This window comes from Cynocephalus volans, chromosome 6 (genome assembly GCF_027409185.1).
Source record: "Cynocephalus volans isolate mCynVol1 chromosome 6, mCynVol1.pri, whole genome shotgun sequence".
NCBI lineage: Eukaryota > Metazoa > Chordata > Mammalia > Dermoptera > Cynocephalidae > Cynocephalus > Cynocephalus volans.
The window spans coordinates 111,087,526-111,110,201 of record NC_084465.1 but is presented as its reverse complement, the minus strand read 5'-3'; the positions used below and the strand labels follow the sequence as shown (position 1 = coordinate 111,110,201).

At 41.6% G+C, this 22,676-nt stretch overlaps 2 protein-coding genes across 3 annotated transcripts; both read left to right on the top strand.

Annotated features, from left to right (window-relative positions):
• The first annotated feature begins 1,581 nt into the window (after positions 1–1,581).
• On the top strand, positions 1,582–10,968 carry ARL6IP1 (ADP ribosylation factor like GTPase 6 interacting protein 1). 2 transcript variants are annotated; one of them, XM_063100203.1, is made up of 6 exons: positions 1,582–1,685; positions 3,974–4,107; positions 4,795–4,914; positions 7,401–7,518; positions 8,214–8,298; positions 8,957–10,968. In XM_063100203.1, the coding sequence occupies exons 1-6, from the start codon at positions 1,650–1,652 to the stop codon at positions 9,073–9,075; spliced, it is 612 nt and encodes a 203-aa protein (XP_062956273.1). In that variant the 5' UTR covers positions 1,582–1,649; the 3' UTR covers positions 9,076–10,968. The 2 variants fall into 2 exon arrangements, with proteins under 2 accessions (XP_062956273.1, XP_062956274.1); XM_063100204.1 differs by lacking the exon at positions 4,795–4,914.
• A 4,365-nt stretch (positions 10,969–15,333) lies between these two features.
• Positions 15,334–22,134, top strand: RPS15A (ribosomal protein S15a). The gene is made up of 5 exons (XM_063099297.1): positions 15,334–15,369; positions 16,617–16,754; positions 17,364–17,443; positions 20,643–20,728; positions 22,001–22,134. Exons 2-5 carry the CDS (start codon positions 16,622–16,624, stop codon positions 22,092–22,094), a joined length of 393 nt encoding a protein of 130 aa, XP_062955367.1. The 5' UTR covers positions 15,334–15,369; positions 16,617–16,621; the 3' UTR covers positions 22,095–22,134.
• Positions 22,135–22,676: the final 542 nt, after the last annotated feature.

The window sequence follows — 22,676 nt, the reverse complement described above, 5'->3', positions numbered from 1 at the left end:
GCCTCTAGCAAGATTGTGCGTTCAGTGCTGAACATATTCCCTAATTATGTGGCTGCTTATTGCTTGGGTCTTTTTGTCCTTAGGTGGAGGAGGGCCTGCTCCTCAACCTCCATAGCTTTCAAATCTCCCAAATGTCTCTTATCAACGGGCTGCATTTTACCTATACAACCTGTTTTTTCCCCCAAACAATTCCCTAATTGGCAATTTATTGTAGAGATGCTACTCGCAAAGGCTTTGCTTTTTTTCTCAGGTATTTCTGATTCAGATGCTTGCTTTCCCCCCCAAAGATCCATGGCAAATTTCACACACTTTCATGAAATTCACAATATTCCTGCCCTTGCCCAGTTTTTTTAGTGGCACTATGTGTCCTATAACTATGTTCTCTCACACGTCTTCGTGACTTCCCTGAACTTTTAAGAACCTGGTAGTTACTTAAGGAAATGCTTTTGAAATAAATTTAAATTCAGTGGCATAATATAGGTGACTCAAGGTTGGAAGTTAATTTACCTGGAACAATCCGACCAGGCCAACATTTGGCATGATTTTATTTGTATTGAATAATGGAAATCAAAGCACTTGTTAATGCATTTTGGAATCCCGGATAAAAAAGATGGAGAAGTGTCTCAACATAGTTCATCTAGTTCCTAAGTAGCTTATGAATTCCGCTGCTTATTACAGGGCTTTCATGCTCCCTTGGCAAGACCTCTAATCTAAAGACGGTCCTGTCAAAACCAATTCCTTTTTGCAGAGGAAGCTTTGTTTAGTAACTGACGTGCCCCACAAAAACTTCCTAAAGACCCCATATAAATAACCCACTTTTATAAGTCGGTGTATTTTTCACACTTTTTCAAACCATGCCGGGGATCCTCCCTCCCTACCTACCCTCGGCCAAAGTCAAGGCCTTATTTTTACTGGGTAGGAGAGAAACACTGCAGCGAAATCCAGATAAACAGCTCTTCTCGCTTCTCAAAACCTCATGAGGCGGGCACGAGTCACAAATCTGGGCTAAACCGCTCAGAGGCTTGGCTGGGGCGGCCGGTGCAGGGAGGACGAGGGGCATCCGGCTGGGGCGGGGATAGGGTCCCAGGCGCAGGGAGGACGAGGGGCATCCGGCTGGTGGAGGAGACGTCCCAGCCGGCCTCCACAACTACAAGGAGGCCAAATGTCACACGCCCATCTCCGCCCTCCGCCTGACAGTGCGTAGCATATTTCTTCCAGTAGTCAATTTTCCAGAGAGGCTTGGCTGCTTCAGCGGAAAAAGGTCCGAGGGATACCTTGGCGGCCAAGCCTGGGGAAACTGAGGCCAGGTAGCGTCCCCAGCAGCGGCGGTTGAACCGCTTCGGAAAGCCCTGGGCGGGGTGTCGCACATCCCCTGGGCGCTGATTGGTCACCCCCAGCCGGCTCAGCCTCTCTCCTTTGACCTCGATTTCAAGCCATGCGCTGGGCGGCGGTTGGTCCGGTTCCCCTTAAGCGTGAGCTCGGTCCGCCCAATGAGAAGTGGGCTTCGCGGGTGCTGTCGGGAAAGGCGGCCGGCCTATATAAGCGGCCTGCGGGGCGTTCCCTGGCGGTGGGGGAAATCTGTGTAGCTTCTGGGTGGCAGGTCGTGTCTGGGGGAAGCTTGAGCTCGCTGAGACTGCACCTCAGGGACGATGGCGGAGGGAGATAACCGCAGCACCAACCTGCTGGTGAGTACCGACGGCCTGTCCCGAGGGAAGCGAGCGGGGCCTCCCGACTTCGTTGGACTCAACGGGGCGGCCTCCGAGGCCTCGTTCCCATCATCTGCGGCGGGCCCGGCTCTCCTCTCCGGGTTCCCTACTCAGGCGACGACTCCTGGCCCTCGGGCTACTTGGTCAGCTCCTGGGTGGCAGTCACTAGCCTTGTCGACCCCTAACATTCCCTGAGGATGGTACGCCACCGGGGAGGAGGGCGCGTGATTAGTCACCATGAGTAGGGGTTGAGGAAGTGGGAGAAGGGGGGCTGTGACAGAAGCCTGCGTTGCAGCCTGGAGCAGAGGCCGCGAGGGGCCTGCCGAGCGCTTTTGGGGCCCAGGCCCAGCCGTATCCGTGCTTCTCCCTCTTTGATCTTAACCTGGCTGCGCCTTCGATCTTTGTCCCTTAAAACTTGGGCAACCGTGAAGGGTCAAAGGGCTGCTGCCGAGAAATTCTGTTAGAGCTGGCACAACTTAAAACAGGGTGCAAGCTCGCGGGGGGTGCGAGCTCATCGCGGGGAACTGGGAGGTGGGGTCCAGCTGGAAGGGCAATGGGAGGTTCTGGCGTTTGTCTGGAATTTGGAAGTTTGGGTTATCACAGGACGACTGGAGACAGTGAGGTCGTATCGTAGGCGGACAAATTGAATTCATTGAGTTTAACTGCACCATCTAGGCAAGAACAAGAGAGAGAGATCGTTGAATTTCCTCCGTTGCCCTTCCCCAGGAAAAGGCAGGCCACTCACCAGCAATGAAAAGAATTTAATTTTGGGCTTTTAAATTTCCAAGAGCCCAGATGCCGACGAATTAAGTGACTTAATTCGTCAAAACTGCAGGGCAGTTTTGATTGTGCATGATGTTCACTTTGCATTGGTTTTTAGAAATGCATGGCCTGTCCTCTTAGAAACACCCCCACACACACCCACACACCCACCCACCCACCCACCCATAGCCCCCAGCCTGGTTCCTTTTAAGAGGATTAATTGAGGCACAAAGAAGTTGCCCAAGTTCTATTGAAATGACAGATCCTGACCCATAGCTCCTGATGCTCAACTCATCTACTCTTTCCAGCAGAGCGGTGTGACTTTGAGAGCAAGGTCTTTGGTCTTGGATTTCCTGGATTCAAATCTGATAACCTTTGGGTATCTCAGTTTCCTCATCTGTAAGATGGAGGTAGTAACAACACCTTCTTTTTAAGGTTGATGGGAGGATTAATTGAAGTATAGGCATATAAAATGCTTAACAGAGTTCCCAGCACATAATAATCTCTTATTTAACTAGTATGAATGGCAGAAATATTGAGGTCACCTGAGTGATGTGTGGCATAGATAGCATATTTTTAAAGATTAACCTGCATTGTCCTGTCATTTGTATATTTCCCAGTAATGACATTTATAGGGATACTTGGGTTTCTTGTTTCAATTTTTTCTTTCTTTTCCAAAATCAGCTTAAAGGCTTTTACCACATTAGCTCAACCCTAGAGGTCCATTTTCTTTCGGTTGATTGTCAGATTTGCAGAGAAATTTGTCCTCGTGAGTGATAAAAACACTGTACTGAGCAGATATGTTGCGCTTAAAATGCCACATATAATTTGGTGAAAGTAGTATTCCTTAATTCTGCAATGAATGCCAACATCTAAGTGATTCCATTACGCCAAGAGCTATTTTAGAAATTGAATGCTGTTCAGGGAAATGCTTTCCTAATGGATTTAGAAGTAAGGGTTTAAATCAATGAAATGACAGAGACAAGTCGATTTTAATAACCACCTGAAATGAACAGACTTAAAATCCAACTTTATCAATACTCTCTGGGTGCTGCCACATGACTGTGCATGAATGACTCTGGGAAAGTTAGTTAACCATTGTCAGCTCACTTTCTTCAAAACGAGTCTGATTGTCCCTACTTTGCAGAGCTCTGTAAGGATGATGTTACATGTGTAAGTGAAGAGGAGCTAGTGGTTGGACTTGGAAGGTAACCATTAAAGGATAGTTTTTCCCCCCTTTGGTTTCCATTTTGGTAACAAAATTGCAGTTTTCTGGAAACTAACTTGTTTAAGAGAGCCATTTGGTTTATATATTTGGTGCCTTAGAAGAATTTAACTCTCTGTGAGCCACAAATATGTTGAGTGGTAAAATGATTGCTTTAAATATTGAGCCAGTTAGCTCAGCTGGTTGGAATGTGGTGCTGATACTACCAGGGTCCCGGGTTTGATCCCTCTGTGGGCCAGCTGCCGAAAATAAATAATAAATAAATGTTGATTGTGTGTAGGCTGCAGAGACTGCAAGTCTGGAAGAGCAGCTGCAAGGATGGGGAGAAGTGATGCTGCTGGCCGATAAAGTCCTCCGATGGGAAAGAGCCTGGTTTCCACCTGCCGTCATGGGTGTGGTTTCCTTGGTGTTTCTGTAAGTGAGCTATTAGATTACTGTGGGTTGTACTTGTTATTTATTAATAAAAGCTCAGGTACATGGGCTCTGCTTATGGAAGCTCCTTAAGTCTTTTGTAATACATAATCCATAAAGAATGCCTTTTCTTAACAACTAGCCAGAGCAGGAAATAAAAATAAAAAATAAAGAATGCCTTTTCTTTTCTTTTTTGTGACCGGCCACACCGCGCTCAGCCAGTGAGCGCACCGGCCATCCCTATGTACGATCCGAACCAGCGGCGGGAGCGCTACTGCGCTCCCAGCGCCGCACTCTCCCGAGTGCGCCACGGGGTCGGGTCGGCCCCAAGAATGCCTTTTCTTACAAGCGGTTTGCCTAGTTTTCAGAATTTATAGAATTTATGCAAACTTGGTAACCTAATATAGTTGTATAAATCAATGATTCTCAAAATTTTTGGCCTCAAGACCCTTTACACTCTTAAACATATTGAGGACCCAAAAGAGCCTTTGTCTGTAGATGTTTACGTTACTCATTGCAGCTGTGATGGCATCTTGTCATGAAGCCCCTGGAAAACCACTTGTGAGAAAATTAGAGAATGGCAGATAATATCTTTGAGAACCAGTGAACTAAGTGAATAGTTAAACATCTCCAGCTAGGAATAATGACTGTGTTTTTCTAACCATTGTTAATTTTTTTTTTAAAAAACAGGATTATCTATTATCTAGATCCATCTGTTCTTTCCGGTGTTTCCTGTTTTGTTATGTTTTTGTGCTTGGCTGACTACCTTGTTCCCATCCTAGCGCCTAGAATTTTTGGCTCCAATAAATGGTAGGTGGCATAATGATTTGGCAGTCTAATTTCTGAGAAGTTACTAAACCTGGTGGCTATGATGAGTATGCTGTAATTAAGAGCAGACAGTTGTCTAACCATCAGCCTAGGGGTTAGAGGTTTTTGCTTGTATGTGAAAAATGTCTTAGCTGATTGAGACATAAATCATGAATTTCTAACACTTACATCTCCATAGTTCTTTTATGGTCTACCATTTATATGGACTTTTTAAAAATTTCTAGACTTTTTTATTAAAGTGCCTTTTTAAAAGTAATGTTTTAACAAGGGTTACAGAACTCATAATGAACCTTCTTTTTTTAAGAATTTATTTTTAATTTTTTCCAAAGGTTTTTTTTTTTTTTTTTTTGGTGGCTGGCCCATATGGGGATCCAAACCCCTGACATTGGGGTTATATGCAGTATGCTCTAACCAACTGACTCACCAGCCATTCCTCATAATGAGCTTTCTATAAAAGTTGGAAATTTACATGTTTACATTTTCGTTGATATTTACAATAGTATAATATTAATTTCACAACAAATTATTTTTGAATGAATATGAAAATAGTAACTTGTAGATTTTTATCCACATTCATTTAGCAATTATTTATTAAATGTGTACTATGTTAGGCGCTGTTCTAGGTGTTCTGAAATATTTTGACTTTTAAGACTGATATTATGTTTTTTTTTTTTGTTTTTTTTTTTGTCTTTTTCATGACCAGCACTCAGCCAGTGAGTGCACCGGCCATTCCTATATGGGATCCGAACCCGCGGCGGGAGCGTTGCGGCGCTCCGCCCCACTCTCCCGAGTGCGCCACGGGCTCGGCCCAAGACTGATATCATGTTTAAGGCTGAGATGTTGAGACATTGAGGCAGTGGTAGTTAGCCAAATCCATACCAAGTGTTTCAGAACAGGTTCAAGCTGTATATACAATTGGGCTGTTGATTTTATTTATATCACCCTTTGAATAATTGCTTATGAGTTTCTAAGATAAAGTTAAATGGCTAAGGATCATATTTTAAAGTATTTTAATTCTCTCTGAGATGTTGAATTTCTCACCTTTGATCCAAATAATGAGCTAGATACTGAAATAGATGTTTTTCTCCCAGCTGCTATTTCCCCTTGGTTGTTATTTTAATTTGATTAGTACTCTACTTGTGCTTTTAGTTATTTGTTTCTCAGATGATAACAAATTGTAAAATAATATTGTAAAAATTAGAATTTTAAAAGTGTGCCTTTTGGATCTTTAAGAACAAATCTCCATATTTTGGGGGAGTTTGCTTAAATTATGGGATAATTAAACATCTTGTTTACCCATAGTAGAATGGATTAGTGTTAGGAACTGTTCTTTGAATTGTTTTTCACTTGCAGTAAGAATTCATGTTTTGTTTGGGGCAAATTTGTGACCATGCAGTGTAACAAATTTAACAAAGGGAATCAACCACTGACCTTGACTTTATTAGCCAGATGACATTCTAATCTGTTAATTTGTAACTCCTGGAGGAAAGTTTTCAGAAACAAAAACTGATAGTTGTGTGTAATCAGTTCGTGACTCATTTATTGATGGAGCTGCAAATTTTAGTTTTTGATCCTAAGGGGAAGAAAGAATACTGTGTTGCGTAGCCATGATCTAGCCTTGACTATGGGCAACATAAAGGTCTAATTGTTTATAAGAAGTTCCAGAGCTCAGCAGAAAGTCACCTTCTTTATTACTGCAATTTTATAGGGATGAGGACTAGAGGAGGGAAGGCAACACATCCCTCAGCATAGGGCCCACTTAATAGCAGCCACATATCTGTGTAGCAAAGACAGTACAAAGGTAAGTTTTTCTTATCAGAACCAAGAAAAATATAAATATAAAAGGCATTCTTGGAGGGGCTTATTGGATTTTTACTGCTGTTTTGTTTGTTGATTATATTTTCCTTACTAGAACTAAATTTATAAAGAATTTTCATTTGAGCTATTTATTGCTGCCTTGGCATAAAATGTATGGAGCTCAGGTGGGGGTACTGTGCTTTGAATGCTAGTTAGTTATTATCTCACTGAAGAGTGCTCAAATAATACTGGTGAGATTCTGATGGACTACAAGTAGGATTCATTAGGATCTGAAAAATAATAGGAATAGAGAGATCAGATTTACACTGATTTCTGCATGGTCTATAGAAGTTGTGGGTTGTTATTGGCCAGATGCCAAAAAAAAAAAAAAAAAAAAAATCATGAGTCTTTTGTTACTGTCACTAACCAGATGTGGCTTCAAGCATAGTTTACCATTACTTTAGTATATTAAAAATATGTATACACATACTTTATGTAAAAACTTATTTTATTGATACAAAAATATCTTAATAGTGCGTGGACTTTTTCACCTGCATATGGGGAGCCATTGTTTTTTATTTTAACTTTTTTTTAGAAGATAGTTGTTTAAGAGAATGGTATATTTCGGTCTAAAGATTTGCTTATAGCAAAGGGGAAAATTCTTCTTTTAGGACCACTGAACAACAGCAAAGATTCCATGAAATTTGCAGCAACCTAGTAAAAACTCGACGCAGAGCTGTGGGTTGGTGGAAACGCCTCTTTACACTAAAGGAAGAAAAGCCTAAAATGGTACTTTCTCTGCTTTGACTTATTTAAGTAAAGCAAAATTTGATCTGATTGAGTAATTTTGACGTCATTGTAACCTAAGAATAACCTTTATGTTGTAATAGTTATAGTTTGATATTTATTATTATCCATTGGTTTAATTCCTAAGTACCTTCATAAGTGTTCATCTGTATTAGACTGAATCATTGAAAGTTAAAAATTACATTTTGCATTTAATTTTTTATTCTAGTAGAGCAAAATTTTTGTTTCTTTTTTGTTAGTGAAATAAAAGACATATACTTAGAATCTGTTCTTTTATTTTTCACCTTGACATGGGGTTACTATGTGAAGTTATTAATTGAAAAAGTAATATAATTTATATTATAAACTATTTAATTTATACATAGAATTGCAGTAATTCTAGGGAGGGAATGTATCCGAATTCTACAAAGTAGATCTAATGGAGTTTTAATGGGATTTTATAGAATATATAGATTTTAAAAATCTAGGTATTTTTAAAGAAAAGTGGTAATAACAGCTAAATCATTTTCCAATCTTTAAAATAAACTCTTTTATAATTGACAAAAATGTATATATTTATGGTGTACAATATGATGTTTTGATATATGTACACAGTGGGGTGTGGTAAAACAAACTCTTATACAGTCATTCTCCTTAGTCTGTTTTTGGGAATTGATAAATGGTGTTTTCATTTTCAGTACTTCATGAGCATGATCATTTCTCTTGCCATGGTTGCTTGGGTGGGACAGCAAGTCCACAACCTGCTTCTCACCTACCTGATAGGTAAGTCTTTGAGGAAAAACTACAGGCACATCCTGGCCAGTGAAGTCTAACTGTAACTTAGTTAGTAAACAGATATGTGAGTACTTACAAGTTGAAGGCACTGATCCACGAACTGTGGGAGTAAAGAAAGATGACCTAGACCCAGCTCCTCATTTTCAGGGAGTTTATGGCTTATAGGAAGTGAAGACAAAGAACATCATGACCAAGGTAGAAAGTAATGTGCAAGAGGTAAAAATAAGCAGTAATTATTATCTGAGGATGGGGAGAGTATGATAGAAATTTCTGGAGATAAATATGCATTCCATATTGCTTCCTCCCATTAGAGTGTCTAACAGTCTGGGAATCTACCTCCTTTAAAATATAATAACGTTGGGCCGAGCCCGTGGCGCACTTGGGGGAGAGTGCAGTGATGGGAATGGCCGGTGCACTCACTGGCTGAGTGCCGGTCACGAAAAAGACAAAAAAAAAAAAAAAATATATATATATATAAATATAAAAAATAACCTTGCTGGCTGGTTAGCTCAGCTGGTTAGAGCACAGCCTTGTAACACCAAGGTCAAGGGTTTGGTTCCCAGTACCAGGCCAGCCACCAGTAAAATATAATAACCTTCAGGAAGTTAATTACTGCCTCCTTAATTTTGTTTGTTTATTTTTTAAGTGACTTTCGTACTGTTGCTTCCTGGACTAAACCAACATGGAATCATTTCAAAGTACATTGGAATGGCCAAAAGGGAGATAAACAAGCTTCTCAAACAAAAAGAAAAGAAAAATGAATAATGCATCTGCTTTATTCAATATGATTAATGGAGTACACATTGTCCCTGGGAACAGTTTCTACTATGCTCTCTGGATACTAAAATGTTAACAGAAGTAGCTCTTTGTTCTCCCTCACTCTGCCCTTAGTTAAAAGAAACTCACACTTGCCAAGTATGGCTTTATGCATAGTGTCTTCGTGTCAGGTGTAGGTGGGTGCATTCTATCAGTTGGCTTTGTACAGACAACTCATTAGTGAGTATGATTTGTTTTGATTTTTCTCACCCAGGGTTAATGAAATTCTTACTTTTGGACAACTTCCTTTAAAATAATATAGTGGTGAACTTTATCCTTTAGTACAGTTAACAGTGACTCTGGATAATTGTTCAAGTTGGTCTTTGCTTTAGCTAGATACAAGGTAGTGGTCTGTGGCTACAGGAAGCTGGTTCTACTGTCTGCTTCCACAGTCTGCTTCAAAAACTGTCTGGCTTTATGAATATATGAGAGACCAAGTTGACCACTTCTGATGAAGAGACCAATTAAGATTCATTCCTCATTCTGTTTCTTTACTGGGGGGAAGAATCCCCATGGAATTAATGAAACTAAATCCATGGATTTCTCCCTTGTGTAAAATAGCAATATGTAGGAAACACTGTTCCTTTCCTTCCAAAAGAGGAATCTGACATGCTTAGAGCTCTTGTCCCATTGCACTCAGACTTCAAGTTAGTAAATCCTTAAAGGCTTTTTAATACCAGATTTCCAAAGGGTTTTATTTAGTATTTTTAGCATACTTTTAATTTCAGATTTTCAACTGATTTAAAGTACACAGTAGATTAAGACTCATGTCTATGACCTTTACTCCAACACCAGCCAGTACAGGACAGAAGTCTTCCTATGTTTACCCAAGATTTATTTCATTAGAAAATAATCTTATTCTACTAATTATTTTTATTTTTTTTAGTCATTAATTTTTGAGAGACCAGAATAAGCCTTTAAAACTAAGCCTCGGGGCCGGCCTGTGGCTCACTCGGGAGAGTGTGATGCTGATAACACCAAGGCCAGGGGTTCGGATCCCGTATAGGGATAACCGGTTGGTTCATTGGGTGAGCGTGGTGCTGACAACACCAAGTCAAGGGTTAAGATCCCCTTACCGGTCATCTTTAAAAAAAATAATAAAATAAATAAATAAATAAATAAATAAAACTAAGCCTCAAACTTCTCATTTTATGGTAATACTGGCTGTTTGGTCCTCATAGGTTTGGCATAGGAGATAGTGACTACACTGGTGTTTGACCTTTTCCTTGAATATTTCTCTGAAAAATGCAAGGGCTATTGGTGAGAGCAGACTTGTGATGATAGCTAGTTGGCCTCTGGTCTACACAGATTTTGTAACTCCTTTGGAAAACTTATAATCATTCTTTCCCTTTCAGTAGTTAGAAATTTAGAGTAGTTGAAATCTGTAGAAATGAACCTTTGAGGGCCAAAAATGTGACATATTTGGGAACAGTTCTTAAACTGATTAGCTGTAAGATAGTTTTGTGAATTTATTGCACTGATGCTGTAGAACCTGTACCTTGTATATCTGTCCCTAAATAAGTGTCATTTTCTTCCCTTCAATATTGCTGTAAACAGTGGTGCCCGTTGTAGCATATGTTTGATTTTTTTTTTTTAATGTTTCATATGAAAACTACCTTAATTTAACATGTGTTTCCTCATTGTAAATAAGCCTGTCTTTCTACCTGGGTTTTTTTGTGTATACATGTTCTACTGATTAACTACTTTTGCAGTTTATTATTTCTTCTACTTTGATTTGTGAAAAGGGGGAAAAATAAAAAACCTGGAGTCTCTTCTTGTGTCTTATTTTATAACTTAGTCAATATGTTTACATGATTGGACTTATGAGTCTGATTAATGAACTGTCCTGTGATCATTACATGCCTATGAGACATTCTATAAGAACATTATGAAATAAAAGGCTTAAATTTATTCATTCAGCAAACGTCTAGGCACCATGCCAGATGGAAGAGTGGAAGAGGGAATACAATGACCGAGAGGGACCAAGGATGATGTGTGAGAGGACCAGGCTGGAAGAATGGGCAGGGAATAGCACATGCTCAAAAGAGAGTGCCCGTACGGGCACTTCTGTGCCTCAGGGTCTAGCTCAGTGTTTGGTACATGAGAGGTGCTTAGTAAATAATTGTTGGGTGACTTTCATCTGCACTTTTAAGTGCTTTAAAATTAGAGCTCAAAATGGATTTTTTATCTTTGGGTTTCACTGTCTACACTTGGTGTGTCCTGGGAACAGATTTGATAGCAAATTAAATCCTAAGTTCCTCACTCCAAAGAGAATGGATCCTTCTTTGGAGATTCCTGGGGGTTTGGTGATATCTAGACAGGGAAGTTTCAACCCAGGGTCACCACGGGCCTCCCCATCATTGCCTGATGTTTTGAAATGCTGATCTTTCACCATGAAGCTGCAATTACTGCTCAGGTCAGTCTCACCTGGCTGGCTTCCTCCCCAGGCCAGTTCAACTCCTTTAAAGCTGGACTCCTGCAGGGCTGCTCCTGTGCCAGCTCTGGCCACAGCAGAAGTCCCTTCTCAACACTTGCCCTGGTCCTGCCTCCAGTGGAGATCCTGTTATCCCAGAGTTCACAAGAGAGAAGACCATTTGAAATAAGTTGTGCCAAGAAAGGTGAAAGGATTTGAGAGTTTTTAAGAGAGATGATTCAATACCAGCAGTTCATCTTCCATGTGTTACCATTGTTTCAACAACTCAGATTATGATTGATCTTGTTGGAAGACCTCTCAGCAGGTTCCATTTTGTCTCCAACACAATTACAAACTTGTAAGGCAATTTGTATAAATGGCCTGTTCTACTTCCACTCTACCCTACTTCCCCACTGCAACCCAGCCATCCTGAAATTTCTATCCATCTCTATACAATTCCATGCTCTTCGAGCTCTTAAGTAATGTTAAGAGGGGGCTTGTTAGAAGCCTAGAATACCTATTGCCACACATGCCCTTCTAATGTTTTGGGATCAGGTAGACGTGATCAAAATCTCCACCAAGTAATGAACTAGTGTCATGGACAAGTAACCATTTTTTTTGCTTTAACTTTTTTTTTTTTTTTTTTTTTTTTAAAGATGACCAGTAAAGGGATCTTAACCTTTCTTTGACTTGGTGTTGTCAGCACCACACTCTCCCAACTGAGTGAACCAGCCATCCCTATATATAGGGATCTGAACCGTGGCCTTGGTGTTGTTACCCAAGTGAGCCATGGGGCCGGCCCTTGCTTTAACTTTTTAAGCTAGGGCAAAAATTTAAGATTGAACATAGTTTTCTTGTGAAATAGGGAAAATAGCACAAATCTCACAGCATTTGTTGTGAGGATTCAATGAGTTGATCTACAGGAAGCACTTAGTGGCAGTCATGAACTGGTAGTTATCAGTACACTTCGTGACACATCAAATGGCACTTCTCTGTGAAAGCTTTAGTGGCTTCCCAGGCCACCTTTATATTCCCACAGCACTTTATATTGCCATCTTACATGGCACATTGTCCTTTATTGTTGTTTAGAGTCTGTCTCCCGTACTGGGAACTGAACCTCTTAGGGGCAGAAAATGATAGTTTTGTCTCTTCAGTACTTGGTGCAACACCAGACACATGGTAGGCACTAGTTAGATGTTTGTTGAATGAATGAATGAATGGATGGATGAATGAATGCAGTGTATAAAGACACAGTGGATTTATTTTTCTATTTCCAGTAAGGCTCTTGAGAGGAAGTGATTTTTTTTCACTTAACTCCCCACTGTTGCTAAGGCTGTCAGTTAAGGTGAACTCCACATTTTTAGTAAGCAGAACATGCTGTAAGTGTACAGGGAACCAGTTCTTCAACAGAATTTTTATTAAAGTAATCCTTTTGTAATGTAAATGACAACTAGGAAATGCTGTATCCCTGAGATGTTCAAATTGGGAGCTTTGCTTTCCTGAAGGTTCACCTGTGATTTGAGAAGTGGAGGTGGGTGTGATAGTCTGAGACAGATGCTCCTAGACTTATGATAAGGGGTTACTTATGTCTCAGTACACACAAGTAACATTGAAAAATCTTAAGTCTGGGTCTGTAACTAACATTGAGCACTCTGCCAGGTTTTGTGTTAATTTCATTTATACAGATTCTCATTTTATCCTCACAGCAACGTCCCGTGGTTGGCAGTATCATCCCCATTTTACAGGTGGGAAAACTGATTTGCCCATTCATTTATTCATCAAATATATATTGAGGGCCTTCTATGTGCCAGATACTTATCTAGAAGCTGTGGGTACTGTGGCGAACAAATCTGATCAAATGCCTGCTTGCCTGGAACTTAGTGGTCCAGGGCCAGGACACAGATAATAAATACACTTCCACTATTTCAGGTGGCAAATGCTATGGAGGAAAATCAAGCAGAGCTGGGGGGAATGGGAAGGAGGCTATGTGGGTAGGTGGGTGTGGCTGAACAGAGCGCTGAGGAAAGCCAGTGACTGAGCCTCCTGTCTAACTGGGGGAGGAATACCCAAGTCAGAAGGAAAGGCAAATGCAAAGGCCCTGAGGTGGGGCGTGCTTGGAGTGTTTGAAGAAAAGCAAGCCAGTGTTGGAAGAAAAGCAGCGGGGGTGTCAGGTCTGGTGTTCCTGTGCAGGGAGGCAGGGGTGACATCAGGTAGGACCTTGTAAGCTTTTGTAAGGAATTTGGGTTTTACTGAGGGTAATGGGAGCTCTTGGAGGGTGCATGATCTGACTTACGTTTTAAAAAGGTAATTCTCGGGGGCTGGCCCGTTTGTTCAGTTGATTAGAGCGGGGGTCTAACACCAAGATCCAGGGTTAGATCCCCGTACCGGCCAGCCACCAAAAATAAATAAATAAAAATAAAAAGGTAATTCTGGCTGCTATGTGGGAAAGACACAGGAGGGAAAAGGGAAGGGTGAAGGTGGCTACTGCAGGTATTTTACAGGTCAGGTAACTCGCCTCAGGACATTCATATCCAGAAAGGGCGGGGCCAGAACTCCCTCCCAGGTGACCAGACCCCGGGACCCCAAGCCTGCCCACAAGTCCAGGCTCTTTCCACTGCCAAACTACAGAGAGTGTGTAATCCGGTTGCCGCCACAATCTCTTCTGACCCTCGTAATAAACTTTAAGGGGCAGATATTATCTTTTTATTGTTACCCCCAGTTTACATATGGGGAAGGTTGCGGGAGGATAAGAGAGTAGTCCAAATTGGTTCTTGTCCGGGTGCAGAGGAGTTCTTTTTTGGGGGGGAGGGGGGGCAGCTGGCGGGTAAGGGGATCCAAACCCTTGACCTTGGTGTTACAACACAGCGCTCTGACCAACTGAGCTAACCAGCCAGCCCCGGAAGATCGCTTAAAAGCCAGTGGTTCCCATCCTAGCCTGTGTAAAAGTAAACTTTCTATATCGGGGAGAGGGGATCTGTCAGTGTAACCATAGGTGGAAAAAGTAATAGAAAAACACAGGAGAAAAGATGGCAAAGATAATAGAGAAAATGCAAAAGCTAAATCTAATCAAGAGAGGGATAGTAAATTTTATCATTATCATGATGTGAATCTTGAATCTTCATATTAAATCTGTTTCCTTTCGGGGGGAAAAAAGCCAGTGGTTCCGAATCTCGTGTATATTTCGAAACACTGGTGGCTTTCTTCCAACTCTGGATTCCAGAACTCGAAAAAAATGTCTGGAGCCCAAATAAATAATTTCTAAGGTTTAGGGGCAGTCAAAAAGAAACCATCGATTTAAAAAAAAATATTTTTTGATTGCTTTGAAATAGTAATATATACACACGTCTCAAAACAAAACACAACACAACAAAAAACAACCAAAAACGTGTACGGAGAAAAACAAGTTCCATCCCAGCTCCTGACGCCCTCCCCAGAGGCAATGACCAACTTCTTGTGGGTCCCTCCAGAAATACTATAACTACTCAAGTACCAAAATGTATTCTGAACGGCGAACTATTATTGCAATAAAAATTATCAGATATCTAGGCCCTTGTCGGTTTTTTTATTTTTACACAAGTGCTAAAAGGTAGTCGAACCTCCAATTAATAATGCCTTACCTCTATGCCCTCCCCCCGGCCGCACCTGGGGAGGTCGATTCCATCGACTCTCAACTGCCAATCCCTGAGGAGGCTCTGCCCCTTTGTCCAACTCCCTCCATTAGGCAGTTGGTTTGTTTGGCGCTCCTTTAAAAGTCTCGCGATGGCTCGCCCGTTTCCCATAACTCCGTGCGCTCGCTCCTCCCGTCCTCTTTCCGCCATCTTTCTCTGCCGGTGAGTGTCTCTTTCTTAGAGCTCCAACATCATCTGTCTGCTATCGGCGCCATCCAGCAATCTGAGGCTCAGCTTCGGTGTTCTCCGAGGACGCCGAGACCTTCCTGATTCGGGGATCCTAGCCTTGCGGGGGTCTGGGGCTGGCGTAGAGGCGAGCCATGCCCGGGCTCCGCACGCTCTGCACCCTGGGAACGCCGGCCCGTGGGGTGCAGGCCGCAGCGCTGGTGGGAGCAGGAGCTGTCGACCGCTCGGGGAGGCGGTAGCCCTGGCTGGGTGCGCGGCGCCTGGACCTGCCCTTTGCGGCTGAGGCAGCGCCTGGGCACTGGGCGGCGGGAGCATCGGGGACGGTGGCTGGGGTGGGCCGTGTAGTTTCCCATTGCTGCGGCCTTTCTGGGAGTTTGAGTGGCTGAGGCCACCCGACAGGGAAAACCGCTTCTCGCCGGGGTGGACAGTTTGCTGTGAACTAACTTGAATCTTCTGGGCTCCGGAGGTTGTCCTCAAACACTTTGTTGAACTTAAGCGGGCTGGATCTCTCCTGTTGGCACTTTGTACTCCATCCTTAGGAGTGTTCAGGACTTTACTAGTGTGTCGTGCAGTTCGGAAGGAGCCCAGCCTGGTGACATGTAAAATGAATGTGCCTATTTGCCACCGTGTTACGCTTGCTGTTGGACACAGTGTTAGATGGCACAAAGACAAGTCTTTTATAGGTGTGCTCATGTTAGGTGAGAGTTAAATAGCAACTTTTGGATGTTAGGACAGGGCTGAAAGTGAGTTGATTAAAGGACAGTGTTAATAGTGCAGATTCTGCTGACTTTCAGAAATTCGGAAGACATTACCGGTGATTCTCAGCTTCCTTTCTGTATAACTGTGCGACTATACCTGATACTTTGTTTTTGGTAGCTGACAGTTTTCAATTCTGAGGTGTTCTTGTGGTGTCAGATGGATTTTGTCCCGCTTCTTATTATCTCCAGCCTTTAGTGTGCTGCACGAATCGTAGAAGAGTGTGGTTAATGAATGAATGAGGTTGAAAATCTGTAGGCTGACACCCGACTACATGTTTTCGACAACCGTAGTAAATAGCAACCAAGAATTTTCCTGGGTGCTGGGAATACTGGGGAACCAGCCTGCTCAGACTTAAGAAAACTTATGGTGAGAGTGGAAAGAAAAGGATGCTTTCGCAGTGGAGGGATTGGGTGTCTATTGATGTTGGCAATGCCAGTAAAATCTGTTTTGTTTTCCCTGAACAGCCATAATGGTGCGCATGAATGTCCTGGCTGATGCTCTCAAGAGCATCAACAATGCCGAAAAGAGAGGCAAACGCCAGGTTCTTATTAGGCCGTGCTCCAAAGTCATTGTCCGGTTTCTAACAGTGATGATGAAGCATGGTAAGTGTTGTTTTGTTTTATGTGTTGATGTCAGACTGTTTAAGGAATGGGTTCTGTAGAAATTAATAATGGGGGAGAAAAGTGTCGGTCTTACCTGGGAACTAATGGAATTGACTTGTGAGCTGTGGAGGAGAGTGTAGTCTGTACAGATGAAACAGCTGAAGTCACTGAGAAGGGGAGGAGTTGGAAAAAGGAGGAAGCTTTTGTTTCTGAGTGTTGACTTGCTAGGGAGCTAAATGACACAGGTCATTGAAAGGATTTCTGAGCTCTTCTTACTGCTCCTTGGGATGGAGAGGAAGGGTTGTTGCATGTCTTTGGCATGAACTAGCTTTTGGAGTGGGAAGCTACGAAAGGGCAAGGGGAAAAGATCAGTTTTAGAATAGCATGGTGGGTTATTTGGGGTGTTGCCCCACAATTTTATATATTACTAGGTTGTAAAAATTAGTTCTGGTACCGTGTAACTGTCTTTCCTCAAACTGCTTGGAGAAACAGGCACTGAGATGATGTGAGGAAGAAGAATCTAGTAGGCAAAAGGAGGAACACTACAGGAGCGTAAAGATTTAGGTCTCAGGTTGGTGTTCATTTAATACAGTCTGTTATGTTCTGTAGGTTACATTGGCGAATTTGAAATCATTGATGATCACAGAGCTGGGAAAATTGTTGTGAACCTCACAGGCAGGTTAAACAAGGTAAGAGTTGTTTGTTTTCCACATTTAAAAGCCTTAAGAATTCTCTAACATGGTGTTAATATGTTTATTATTAAATTTTATTATTATTAGTATTTGTAAATACTAAATAATGGTGCCATACTTGATTTAACTAGTTACTTAAAAAAGAGTTTAGGAGTTGGTTAAAATCATTCATTTCTTTTATATCACATTTATTAAATTTATTTGTTCTCCAGGGTTGTTGCCTGTAGAATTATGTCAGTTGACCTAGAGTTTGGGGTATGAGCTATCTGAAGAGAGACGGGGTGAAACTAACACTGGTGGTACTGGTATTTGGATCTTGGATGTTAACACCACCTACCTTACTGGCTTGAACTTGGGTGGCTCAAGGTCTCTAAGCTTCTCATTATAAATAACTTGTTTTTCCTCTCGGTGATGTGTTGGGTTTTTTGAACAGAATCTTTATATCTTTGAGTAAATGGAGTTCTCTAAATCCTCTTACTGTTTTTGCTGGTGTATGCTTTACATGTGTCTTTGAGATTTATGCTGTTTGTCTTGTCAGCAACATAACCAAGTAGGTCTGTTTGATCCATTTGACTTTGTGGTTTAACTGATTGCATGTGTTTTGAGAGCAGGTGTCTACAAGCTAGTTAAGGTTTCTGAGTTGTTACTCTGTTCTCTGTTCAGGTTTCTAGCTTTCAGATTTGTGAGGAGTCTGAGCTCTTCTAGTATAACACAGATGGAGGAAAAACCCAGAAAGTGAGTTGCCTTAAGGCATGGTTAGTTACAGGGTTGGTCTGGTAAGGCTACTTCCTGGTCAAACAGTTTCTAGTTTACAAAGTTGCTTCCCTATATAGTGAACTTGCTTCATGTGTGGATAGAGAGAATTAGTGTTGAGTAAAAACTACGGGATCTGAAGCCTTTGTGAAAGATTTGAAGAACTTGCAGGGGTAATTTTGAGCCTGTCATGTTTTGTTCTAGTTGTAGCCATTAGAACTCAATCCCAAAGTAGGATTTAGATTTACTCTTCTTTGTTACTCTGACCCTCACAATGTGTTTTTGAAGTGGAAGGGGGATGTCAGTGTTTTTCCCATCCCCATTTTTAGGTCTTAGGAAACTCAGTTTCAGGTCATGCTCAAGGTCTCCCAGCTAGTTAGTAATAGGTGCCAGAATATAGTTTAGCACTTCTTAAACTATCCTGCAGAAGAATGAGTTGATTTAAAAACAAAGAAGACAAAAAACCCCTTGAAGTTTGAGAAGTACCGTGTACCATATTCTCTTGAACATTCACTGTTCAAGCTTGAACGTAATAGCTTGAGAAGTAAACTTAACAGAGTATTCCCAAATGGATCTTACCTGTGGCACCCTTGTTCTGTGGTACCCTAGCTACTAACCTAATAACAGTTGAAATCCAGGCCTTGCAACTTAACTGACTTTGGGTGAAACAAATTTCAGTTTGTTTTTAGTTTCTCTGAGCTTCAGTTTCCTCCTTTATAAGACAGTGCCTCTGAAGCCCTCATGCAAGAGATGGACCTGCCCTTACTGTGAAAATGTGGTAATAGAGTTGGGAAGTAAAGTAGTCTTTAAAGACTAGATTCAGGGTTGGCCAGTTAGCTCAGTTGGTTAGTGTGTGGTGTTATAACACCTGGGTCAAAGATTCAGATGTCCACACCTGCCTGCCGTGCAAAAAATAAAGACTATAGATTCATTAGAATTCTGGCCTTGATCACATCCTCTTAAGATTCCTCTTGGTTGGAGAGGGTATGCTGATTTAATTCTAGCTGAATGTGTGTTCTTGCTGCAGGAATTAATAAAGACCTGGGTGCAGCATGTAATGGAGACTTTGGAAAGAGGGTCTTTTAGTGTAGCTCGCTTGGAGAACTGGTTTTCCCGTATTCCTATCCCTGTATTCCTTCCATCCGGTGTGGGATTGTCCTTGACTGTATTAGTTAAGTGAGGCATAGCTGGTAGGATAATGGTAGAAAAAGGAGAACCTGATCTGGCTTCCTGGCGTAGGGCAATTGGTCTTTTCAGTAAGTTCTAATCTCATAGTCACTCCTTTAGTTTACATTTAAGCATCTTGAGATCATTTTAATAATTGTCATGTGTAACTGTACACACACAACTGTTTTCTTGCTATCTTAGCCTTCTGGAGTTTTCACTTTGAGAGTACTGATTTTCAATGTTATTACTGACTTTCAATGTTATTTACGCGGTCTTATACATATAGTGGGAGCCTTTCTGCTATATGTTTTTAAGTGTACTGTTGGTGATTTGTAGAGCAGATTTTGTGAGCAAGGGGTCTTAAGTTAGTGGATGTTGTTTGAACAATTGTTGTGTTTTAGGATTTACATATAATGAGAGCTCTTAGAGAGCTCTCACTTTAAAGGATAATTGTTGCTATATCCCAGTAGCAAAGAGCTGGGATAGTTTTAAGAACTCTCTGTGCGGGCCGGCCTGTGGCTCACTTGGGAGAGTGTGGTGCTGATAACACCAAGGCCCCAGGTTCGGATCCCATATAGGGATGGCTGGTTAGCTCACTTGGGAGAGCATGGTGCTGACAACACCAAGTCAAGGGTTAAGGTCCCCTTACCCGGTCATCTTTAAAAAAAAAAAAAAAAAAAAGAACTCTCTGTCCTTTGTTTCCATCATTCTGCCAGGTTAGTTTTGAAAAATTTGCTTGGGGTCATAGGACACTGTCCCTCAGAAATGCATAGTTGGTACCTCATTGGTGTGGAGAGCAGCAGTTCATAGATACTAATTCGTTGCCAGTGGGACTTGTTCCTTAGATATTCTTAAATTTTGTATTTTTTAGTTTATAGGGTTAAGGACTTGAGACCCTACAGATTCATTTCAGCCTTGGTCTCTGAGCTCTTTTAAATCTGGTCATTTGTTATGACACAGCTTTCCAGCCTACAGGGATGCACACTGGTGACGAGACACTGCCATGTGTTGTCTTGTATTCCGTCCGCCTCTTTCATTGACTTTTACATCTTTGGTTTTTTTCCTAGGCAAGTGGTTAGCCTCCTAGGTGGTAGGCATAGTCTTACTTTGCTATATTTTTTGAATGGCATTTATATCAAAGATTGTGCACAGAATAGGTACCCATTAAATATTGGGTTGTTTGGTTTGTATGACTGTTCAGGAGTTCTGAATGACATCTTGTGTTATTCAGTTTTTCCGTTGGTAAAGGGTGAACAGTTTTTTTATTCTTTTACAGTGTGGAGTGATCAGCCCCAGATTTGATGTACAACTCAAAGATCTAGAAAAGTGGCAGAATAATCTGCTCCCATCACGTCAGTTTGGGTGAGTTGGTTTCCTCAATTAAAAGAAGTTAATGCTGAGAGTTGCTGTGGTGCAATTTGATTTGAACTGAGGTGTTTTTGTTTTTTTAAAAGAACACTAGTAATTGTCTATTCCCAGCCAGCCTGACTTAAGATTTAATCAGATGTTTGCCACATTTCCCATGTGGGGCTTGAGGTTCTAACGGAGAGAACAGCAGAATTGTGTCCACTTTCATGTCTGTTGTTTGGCTCACTGCATATCATTCATACTGTATGTGTTCCATGTGATCCCATACTCGTATGGCTGGAATCATTTCTGAACACTACACCTTTGGGGAAACTCAACTTGAAAATCTTCATCCTTGTAAAGAGCCTGAGTTCAAATCTTTATTTTCCTACTTTTAAAGCTGTGAGACCTTGGGCAAATCATAACTTTGATTTCTTCACCATTTTTTTTTTTTTTTTTAAAAAAAGATGACCAGTAGGGGGATCTTAACCCTTGATTTGGTGTTGTCAGCACCACGCTCTCCCAAGTGAGCTAACCAGCCATCCCTGTATAGGGATCTGAACCTGTGGCCTTGGTGTTATCAGTACCGCACTCACCCAAGTGAGCCACGGGCTGGCCCTTCTTCACCTGATTTAATTCTGGTAAAGCACTTTAGGATCTGACATATTATCTTATCAGATAATATCTTATCATGGTTAAGAACTTAAGCCCCCTCAGTTATGTGTCTGGTGACACAGTTGAGTATACTCTCACTTCATGGTTACTGTATTACAGGTACTATTCTTTTATGAGAATCATTTGTTTGTAATTACAATACTAATTTTAATGCCTCACAGTTACTTGTGCTACCTTGATCCTCATAGTAAGCAATGAGGTCATCAGACATTGTACACATTAATGTCTCTGTACAGTAGCTTAGTTCTTACCATACATACAGTAAATGCAGAAACAGTTTATACTGAAGTTTATGCTTTAAACTCCATGTCTCCTTACCTGAAAGCAAGAAGTGACATTTTGAAGTTAAAGGAGTTCCCAGCCTTTGTTTTCAATTAAGCTTAATTTTTTTCCCAGTGTTACTGGAGGTCAGGACTGTGTGGGTGTGTGTAGCTGGGGTCTCTGAATTGGGTCTTTTGGTTTGAGGAGTCATGGTGCTACTGCCGGCCTAGATGTCATGTCGGCAGTATTAGTCCCTTTGTGCCTTATAGGAAGGTGTACTCACCACTGCACCAGAAAGCAGGACTTTGTTGAACTATTAAACTCACCAATATTTTTTTTTCCACTCCATAGTTTCATTGTACTGACAACCTCGGCTGGCATCATGGACCATGAAGAAGCAAGACGAAAACACACAGGAGGGAAAATCCTGGGATTCTTTTTCTAGGATTGTAATCCATATGTACAAATAAAATGCCTCAGTGGACTGTGGTGCTTCCACTCAGTCGTTTGGAGCCTTTGAGCAGTGTAACAAGAGCATCTGTAGCAGTGGACAGCAGTTGTATTGACTGATAAATGCTGTTTCCCTGAAGTGAACAAAACAGTCTTGTGATATCATACCATGACCCCCATGGCTCACCAGAGGATGGTGTGTCTGGCCCTGTATGGTTGAATCAGGGTTGGGGTCCAAGTTTGGGAAACTACTATGTGATTGCTTCCTTACAGAGAAGAGGCCCCCCCACCCCGGGGGGGTAGTCTGTTTTGTAAAAGAGGAATATTTCTAAAAGTAACATGGATAAGAAAAAAGTCACCCCTGCTCTTCCACCAAAAGTAGCCAACTAGCTATTTGACACATAACATTTTAGTATTTTTTATTAGTTTTTAGTGTTTATTTTGCCTGCCTATGATCATTCTGTAGGTTGGCTTTTTAGATCCAGATGCTTGTATCACTGACCATTATAACAAGCACTTGCTAGGAATTGTTTTAAGAGGGTCTTATGCCACTAAAAGATGCCAGCTGAAGTGGCAG

Bases quoted from the DNA above. Each gene is read 5' to 3' on its own strand.
- ARL6IP1 (XM_063100203.1), top strand. From the start codon at position 1,650: ATGGCGGAGGGAGATAACCGCAGCACCAACCTGCTG. The intron at 4,108-4,794 runs GTAAGTGAGCTA...TTTAAAAAACAG, and splicing joins GTGGTTTCCTTGGTGTTTCT to GATTATCTATTATCTAGATC. The intron at 4,915-7,400 runs GTAGGTGGCATA...TTCTTCTTTTAG, and splicing joins ATTTTTGGCTCCAATAAATG to GACCACTGAACAACAGCAAA.
- RPS15A (XM_063099297.1), top strand. From the start codon at position 16,622: ATGGTGCGCATGAATGTCCTGGCTGATGCTCTCAAGAGCATCAACAAT. The intron at 16,755-17,363 runs GTAAGTGTTGTT...TATGTTCTGTAG, and splicing joins AACAGTGATGATGAAGCATG to GTTACATTGGCGAATTTGAA. The intron at 17,444-20,642 runs GTAAGAGTTGTT...ATTCTTTTACAG, and splicing joins TCACAGGCAGGTTAAACAAG to TGTGGAGTGATCAGCCCCAG.